Source organism: Diadema setosum, chromosome 3 (genome assembly GCF_964275005.1).
Source record: "Diadema setosum chromosome 3, eeDiaSeto1, whole genome shotgun sequence".
NCBI classification, from domain to species: domain Eukaryota; kingdom Metazoa; phylum Echinodermata; class Echinoidea; order Diadematoida; family Diadematidae; genus Diadema; species Diadema setosum.
In genome coordinates this window covers 30261540-30270778 of record NC_092687.1, presented here as the reverse complement: position 1 = coordinate 30270778, position 9239 = coordinate 30261540, and the positions used below count along the sequence as shown (strand labels likewise).

The 9239-nt window shown below is 36.4% G+C and overlaps 1 protein-coding gene across 1 annotated transcript in view; it reads left to right on the top strand.

Annotated features, from left to right (window-relative positions):
- The first annotated feature begins 1023 nt into the window (after positions 1-1023).
- The window catches only part of LOC140246766 (NXPE family member 3-like), a 70841-nt gene continuing 62625 nt past the window's right edge, over positions 1024-9239 (top strand). The window contains exon 1 of the mRNA XM_072326103.1: positions 1024-1347. Within this exon, the coding sequence (XP_072182204.1) occupies positions 1024-1347 (324 nt within the window). The remainder of the gene's footprint in view (positions 1348-9239) is intronic.

Sequence of the window (9239 nt, the reverse complement as noted above, 5' to 3'; positions counted from 1 at the left end):
TTTTTTTTTTCTACACTTGGTGTATGCATGTGTAACCTAATAGAGATTCTCTGGAAACTTTTTTTTCCCTTTTTTTTTTGCCTCAAAGGTCAAAAGGTCAAAGATAAAGGGAAAGTGCTGAACTAGCTTTGTCCTCCTTATCTCGGAAGTGGCTCAAGTTAACTTGACTGTTCTGCCTGACAGTGATTATCCTATAAATTTTAGGGTCAAAGGCCAGATGAAAACGGTAACAATGTACTTTTCAATACAGAAATTGCACTTTTTCTCTATACCTTGAAAATTACTCGATGCATAAACTTGTGAATGGGTCAAAGTCAAGCTAAAGTCCTTAAATCCCCTAATACATGCTCTCCTATTCATACAATTAAACATGGTCAAGGAAGGTGAACATTCAACACATTCGTGACAAACTTGTCATTTCAATATTTTGCCAATTTTCTGAAATTGTGATGACACACTGTCCATAATATGTACCATAGACCTATTAGGAGAATCATGCATTATGGCGGAGGCATACCAGTCGGCTTAGCGACATTTCTAGTTTCTTCTTATTTTTATTTTGATGGACTATCATAATCCGTCGACTCCCGTTGAAACGAAAATTCCAAGGAAAGCGGAAAATTCCCCAATTTGAAGTGTTTAATCGTTCCCAAGGAACTGTATCAGAAAACGGCGAGCCGCACTACGCGACAAACAAGCACGGATCGAGTGCCCACTACCCAACATGCCCGGGGAGAGCCGAGCCAGCGACCCCAAGACAGCAGTAATGTCAAACCTATTGAGTTAACGCTTGCAGACATTCAGCGAAGCATAACTGCCTCATCATCAACTGCGTGTGCTAAGCTAGATGCACTTTCACAGGAGATTGCCACTATCCATTAAAAAAAAAAAATCTGAACTGGAAGACTCTACATTGATGAAGTCCGCCAGGCTCGACGAACTTGTGAACAAAAAGAAGGTTCCAGAGGTGGAGAGAAAAAAAAAATGGCGGAAGTAATCTCTAGGCTTCAGGAAAGTTTGACAATGACGGAAATCTACTGTCGTCGCGTGAACCTTCTGTTCTACGGAATAAAGGAAACCCCCGACGAAAACGTGGAGAATCTGCTTAGAGATACCTTTGCCTACCTGGGGTTAAGTCAAGACGAAGTCGCCACTATCGCCCTGGTCAATGCGCATCGACTTCCCCGACGCAATGCACCTACCCAGCCCAACGAGGGCCCTCCCCGAGCCCCAGCCCCTCGCGCCATCATCGCGAAATTTGTCTACATGATGGACAGAAATAAAATCCTCGCTGCGTCTGATGAGCGCCAACGCCAGCGCCAGCCACGACCAGCCAACGCCTCAACTGTGACTGAACCGCATGAGACCCGCAGAATAACCGTTCGCACGCGTCGGATCTCCCACCCGCTCTTAAAGCAACGAGAAGTTCCTTCGCGAAAATCGCATACATGAGGAAGGAAAGAAATGTCTCCACCAAAATATCAGTGGCTGGTACCAGAGTGCTGCTCTACTGGAAGAAAAGAGGCTCGACAGTGTGGAACCAATATAAATATTAACTTTTCACTCCAATCTTCAGGTCAGTTACTGCGTTCGTTTCGTTGTCTACCTTTTTTTTCCTCTCAACCTCTTCATCTGACCAATGGATTTATCAGTATAATACTACGGCGTCCACGGTAAGTCACCTCTGTTCGTCATTCTGTCCACATGTATCGGGAGAGGGTGGCCACAAATTGTCTCTATTGGAATCGGTTAAAGAAATGCGTAATTCCGTTCTCATGTTAATAATTTTCCTGCTTCTGTTCTCAAAGGTTGAGACAGTTGCGTTTACCTTGTTTGATATAGTAAAGTTTGATCTATGCACATTATATTCAACGTCATTTATCCCTTCTGCTATCAGAAGTTATATTTTTCTTGTAATGCCAAATGTAAGTTCCACAATATTTTTTTTCTTTCACATGTGTGCCAAGCACGGCAGTTTTAAAAACCTCATATAATAGCACTAGTATCGACACAATTTTTATTTGTGACCACATGAACTTGATCCTTCTCTTTCTGGTATGCAGATATTCATACCTCCTGTCATTATTCCGCACCCAGTGAACATAAGCTGTTGACATATCTCAATTTTTTTTTTTTTTTTTTTCTGGTTGTAACCGTTCAACCGACATTTTTGTTGTCAATGTCTGTACGTACGTAGCTAAGTGCCACATTTTTTTTCAAAGGTAAAAATAGTCATTCCAGTGTCTCTGCCTGCTCTTGATGCAGTTTTCTTGCTGCTTGTACTCATAAACACATGTATTTTTTATTTGTAAATCATCCCGCGAAATTCCTACCTCAAGACAAAAATTGTACTTGTACTTCAAGTTTGGTTTACACATGATGTTTGCTCATGTTTTATGGACAGACATTCCTTTTCCAGCTTTTCAAGCATCTCATATAACTCTACCAGGTGAATGCGTTCTTCTTTTTAAACAGGAAGTAGCAGACGAATTCCAGAGCAGAGTTTCGTGTCAACAAGCTTATGTGATACCCACTGTTATATTTTGTTTTTCACAATGGCTAAGTCGAATAGTGTGAATAATATGAATAATGAAATTGATGTTTTGTCTGCTCATGAACCAGATAAAGAGGATGTACCCGTACATGCCACAAATAGCGAAGAAGGTGATAACCCTGATATAATTACTTTTTTGAACTCACAAGCTTATGAACTGACACTTGATTCTGATTTAAATGTCCTCAAATGCCACCCACAGAATATCGTATTGAAGACGACATAATTTCATTATCTCATTCAAATCCAAACCAATTTTTTATTTCACACTTCAACATTAGGAGTATAAACAAAAACTTTGATCAATTTAAAATGTCCGTGAATGAAATTAAGTTTGCCAGTCAAGTTATCGGAATCAGTGAGACCTGGTTAAAGGAAACATCACCTTCTTCACTATTTACCGTTGATGGTTTCACACTATTGTCTAACAACAGGGCAGGTAAAAAAAGGCGGTGGAGTTGGGATTTATGTCACTCAGAACTTGACTTAAGATCTCGTAGACGAATTCAGTTTAATGTCAAAAGTTATTGAGAGTATTTTCATTGAAATCAGGGTTCCAAATAGAAAAAAAAAAGTAATGTTGTAGGTGAAATATATAGACTTCCAAATACAAACCCCAATGAATTTATTGAATCTCTATCCGTATACTTTTAGCTGATAAATATTTTTAGAATAAGAGTTGCTTTATCATGGGTGATTTTAATCTTAACCTTTTAGATTGTCACACCAACTCCATATGCCAGGACTTTCTCAACGTGATGTTATCCGAGTCTTTCTCACCTCTTATAAAGAAGCCCACTCGAATATCCGATGTCATGGCAACTCTAATTGACAACATATGTGTTAATAGTTCCCTTCTCAATATCACGTTTGGTGTAATAGTGTCTGATGTATCTGATCATTTTCCGATTTTCGCTGTTATGCCCAATTTTAACACAAGTAATGCCTCTTCTTATTCGCCCAAAACTGGTTTTCGAGAAATGTCAGAAACTAATCTTAACTCTTTATGTGCCACGTTCGCACGTCCGACTCAGTCGACGGCGTGCCAACTTCGCATATTCTGCTCAACAAACAAAGCCGCCAAAAACCGATCGATAAATCGTTAATCCCGCGGTACAATGAAAGCGTTTCTCGCGCTTTTGTTCCTCTCACTTTACGGCTTGCGTTCTATGTGGTGATTGACTACCAATCGGTGTTACCAACTAGATTTGCGTGTACATTCTAAGTTTCTGACACGGTTTTATGTGCAAAAGTCATGCCTTCACAGTAATGTAGCAAACTGGTCATTCAAAAGAAGAATTGAAAATAGATTTGTCATACAATTTATATCGAAGCAAAGTTTGGCATTCCTCTAAACTGTGCTCACTATTATGTCCAACTCAACAAAAATTTGTAGAAGTTATACAAATTGGAAAAACAGAATTCTTTCTCAAAGCATGTCTACCTTCGTGTTCCAGAATAACGTGGCACACAGGGGGTTTCCACACTGGCACATAAAGAGTTAATAGACTTGGGGGAGAGACTAAGATCCGTTGATTGGTCAATTGTTAATAACCAAAGCGATGTAAATTTAGCTTTTGAATATTTTTCACAAACACTATCGTCCACTTATTCCATTATACCCGTTAAGCCATTCACTCGTTCAAATCGTTAAAAAGTTCCCCCTCAAAAAAAAAAAAAAAAAAAAAAAAAGCAAACACACAAACAAACATGGATCACAAAATCTCTCTATAGGTCTATTAATCATAACAATACCCTTTTCTATGAATACAGAAGTGATCCTAACAGCCGAACTCGGTCTCGGTATGTGCATTATCGGAACGTTCTCGCATCATCTATACGTTTAACCAAACGAATTTATTTCCAAAGCAGTTTATCAAGCATGAAAATGACATTAAGAGTACGGGGAAGGTGATAAATGAAGCGTTGAACACTAAAAATAATAACGAACCCCCTAGGCATATAACTAACAATGACAAGCATATTGAAGACCAAGCTGATATGGCAAAAGTATTCGATGAATACTTAGTGGGCGTAGGATCAAATCTTGCCAGCAGTATTCCGCATTCAAACACTGATTTTTATTACTTTCTAAAAGATCAGAATCAGCAGTCTCTTTTTTTTCGAACCAGTCATTGAAGAAGAAATCAAAGACATAGTGCAAAATTTGAACACAAAGAAAAGGTCTGGATGTGATGGAATCACAAATTTTCTCCTTTGAAAAACATCATTAATAAAGTAATTTCACCATCAACACACATTTGTAATTCATCGTTATCTATTGGCATAGTTCCTCAAAAATGAAAATAGTTAAAGTAGTACCAATTTTTAACAAGGACAAAAAGAATCCGTTACAAATTATCGCCATATTTCTTTGCTAACTTCATTTTCAAAACTTCTTGAAAGGTTGGTATATACGCGTACACACAAATTTCTTGAATAGTGTGAAGTTTTTTTGTAACTCCCAGTTTGGTGTTAGGAAAAACCACAGCACAACCCATGCCTTACTCACTTTTATCCATAAAGTTGCTCATGCTAAAGACGACGTCTCCCACACTATTAGCGTTTTTCTTGATTTTTCAAAGGCATTCGACACAATCGACCACGTTATTTTGATTTATAAGCTACGACATTATGGTATACGTTGGAAGGCTTTGGACTGGTTTGGAGATTATGTATCAAACAGAAAAGAATTTGTGACTATAAATGGCCGTGATTCTCAGTAAAACTTAATTTCATGTGGTGTTCCACAGGGCCTTTTCTGAGGTCCATTATTATTCATTTTATACATTAACGGTTTTCCTAGTTCCTGACCAACTCTTTCCTTTATATATTTTGCTGAAGACTCCAATTTGTTTGCTAAAGACTCCAATTTTTTTTTTTTTTTTTTTTTTTTTTTTTTTTTTTTTTTTTTTTTTACACACAGAGATCCATATACTCTCGTTAACACAATGAAGCAAGAACTTAAATCTGTGCAGTCTTGGATATACGCCAATAAATTGTCACTCAATATAAATCTTTAGATAAAACTCATTGTATGCTTTTTACCAACAGTCTTAAAACCCTTCTCCTTCATATTGAGTTTAATGAAATTGAATTAAATCAAGTTAGTATAAAATTTTTAGGGATTTTCATTGATAGTGATTTATCTTGAAAATCCCACGTTAGTTATTAATTTTAAGTAATATTCTTTCTAAAAACACGGGTTTTCTTAATAAACTTAAGAATGTTTTTCCTAGCCAAATTTTGCTTAATCTTTATTCTACTTTGATTACTCCGTCCCTTAATTATGGTATTCTTGTGTGGGGGAATGCAACTAGAAATCTCCTTGATGTACTGTTCCGTATTCAAAACGCGCCATTAGAAATTTCAACCATGTCGGATATTTGTCCCACACGAATAACTTATTCGTTAAAAATAAAATACTGAAAACATCACATCTGTTCAGTTATAACGTCGGCATATTTAAGTACAAATTTTCTGCCAATTAGTTACTGGATGTTTTTGCTTGTATGTTCAGGAAAAATTATCCTACCCGCCAAAATGACGCATTTTACCTTCCACGCACTCGAACAATTTTCGCTATAAAAACGATAATGTATACGGGCCCCAGATACTGGAATGACCTCTCCCCCGAAATAACAAGCTGCTCGCCTTTGTATTCATTTAAACGCAAATTTAAAGAATATATGAAGAGTTTGCTTGCAAAAACCGATAAGTCCATATTTGTCAAATGGGGATAATTTGCGATTAAAGGTCAAGAAAAACAAAGAGAATAATAAGAAAATGTTTGCTTCTTTTGACCATAACTTCAAAAATATACCTTTATAACTATGTAGTGATCAATATATCGTTTAAAAGGTATTATTTTGTACTTTATGACAGAGACCGTATTTCAAAATCTTCAAAAATGGACTTGTCGGTTTTTGCAAACAAACTCTTCATATCATAACATATCTTGCAGACACTGAATACATTTGTAGTGTCTTGTGTAATTATGGTCTGTTATTGTCCGATGAAACATTCTTTTCAACCCGCTGCAGATTACGTTTTTGGGCCTTGCCGTCAGGTTCTCCGAATTCATCATTAGCAATTCCACACTCTACTTAGTCCAGATTCTGGACTTTTTTTTTATCATTACGCATCCACCTCAGTGCGCCGCTCCATAGCTTATCGCGCTATCTCCTGTAACCGCTCGATGCCAACAAACTTGTCTGTACGCCCGAAAAAAAAAACAAAAACAAAAACACAAAAACGTCCAGAATGGTTTGACAGCTACAAAGATATTGGTCCATTTGTCTCTGGCATTACAGAAGTGAACAGTTTTGGTTGAATTGCCCTTCTGCATATATACAATATATATATATATATGAAGAGTTTGTTCGCAAAAACCGATAAGTCCATTTTTGAAGATTTTGAAGTACGGTCTCTGTCATAAAGTACAAAATAATACCTTTAAAATGATATATTGGTCACTACATAATAAAGGTACATTTTTGAAGTTCTGGTCAAAAGAAGCAAAATTTTTCTTATTGTTCTCTTTATTTTTCTTGACCTTTAATCGCAAATATCTCCATTTGGCAAATATGGACTTATCGGTTTTTGCGAACAAACTCTTCATATATATATATATATATATATATATATATATATCTAAAAAAAAAAAACATACCTGTACTTGCTCAAAATAGTTGCTACATGTATACATTATTATAAGTATTCATATCAACAGACAGTCTGACAGAGCAAATTGTTTGTTTCTTATTCACAAACATTTAAGGGGGATATCAGCATGAAATTATGCTTAGGAAATGTGTGGGCCACACAACACACACAAATGCACACACGCATGTGCACAAACAAACACACACAAAAACAAACACATTCACACACACACACACACACACTCACATGTTAGCCATTAAATTAAACCCCCTATTAAAAATAGTACAAATCACATCCAAATTCAAAAAAAAAAATGTACATGTACTTTGTACATACAGTGTACAGCTGTACAGTGTAGTAGACTTTACTTTTTTTCCACGTTTATGGCTGCTGATTATTGGCAAATGAGTTTTGATATTTGTTTTTGCAGTGTTGAGGTGTGGTCAGGAAATACATCATTAATTTATCACTATTGTACTTTGAAATGTACAATGTACAGTGTACATGTGCATTATGCAATACATGTACTGTTAAATACACTGTGTAGTCTTCATCATTTCATGTACAGTAAGTGCAGACAGCAAAGTGAAAACAAATGGACTTCGGATATTGTAATTTGAACATTATGTATAATTTGTACATTCTTTAATCACATTAATTCTTACGCCTTTATTATAAAATTTGGCCATTATGATAAAACTGTTAATGTTGTACCAACTACCAAGGAAGTTTCAGAGCTAGCGTCCCACTCCCAACTGTCAATAATGAATTCAAAAGGTTGTCACTCTGGGAAGGACGTTCAAAATAATTCCTCAGGTGTATTAGTGTCTTTAAAGTTGGATATATGTCACCAACTATTCATAATGAACTGAAAATAAATTTTCTATAGTTAATGAAGTATTAGGCATTTCAGTTGTTTCTCCATGCTCTTGAAACTCCTTCATTATACACTTTCATTTGTACATGTACATGTACAAGTACTGTAATATACAATACATTTACTGTATATTCATGATAGTTCAAGATCATTGTTCAACAACAGTGCATTATTTCAAACAAAATACATTGTAAACTGTTTGACTCTGAATTTTGATGTCAGAGAAATAATTTGATATGTCACATTTCAGTCTGATTACCATGTGTAGTAGACTCTCATTAAACATCAAAAACACAGGATTAACACAAACTGGTTACAAGTTATGACAAACAAATCTTCCTGGTTCCAATGTAGATTTTGTTTTTTTATTTTTTGTCTTTTACAAATATTCTTGGTCAAAAAAAAAATTATTGCTTCGAAGTTCAAAAAAAGAAAAAGAAAATACATTTATTGCTTCACAGTTCAAACTACAGGTACAAATGTTCATGTGCATAAACAGAACTAGTTTTATTTCTATCAAAATGGGCCAAAGAACATACTGTACTTCTCATGAATGACTTTGTATGTATGTTTGTCTGCTCATCAAGGCCTCGTTTGGTACCCGTAGTATAGAGTACTGATGAACATGGCGATCACGAACTGTGTGTAAATTGTCTGAAATAGGGTCGAGTTTTCCCTGAGACCGAGTTAGTCTGGAGCCTTTTGGAATAAAATCGGTCTACCGACTTTTATTATTTTTCTCAAAATACTCCAAAACGACTCATCATTCCGGCAAACCGCGTCAGCCAGGTAAGTTTCTTTGTAGACTCTTTCGATATATTGCAAGCAAATATGAAATGGTGCCAGACGGGTTCTCAGGCCCTTACCAGAACTTTGTTTTCACTTTAAAAAGTGGATATAATCGTCTAGATCACTTGGGCATCCACACAAAACCGTACTGTGTACGTTCCTTACATCAACGCCCAGGCCATACGCAATGGTTCCTATCAGAACTCTGATTTCACCATCTGGTGCCGACATGCTGTCCACAATTTCCTTTTGGATATCAGTTTCCGTGTTCCGGTGGTACATATAAACTTATTAACATACCTGTGCCAACCTTCTGGAAGCAGTGCCATCAAGGTCGCGTATACACATCACTGC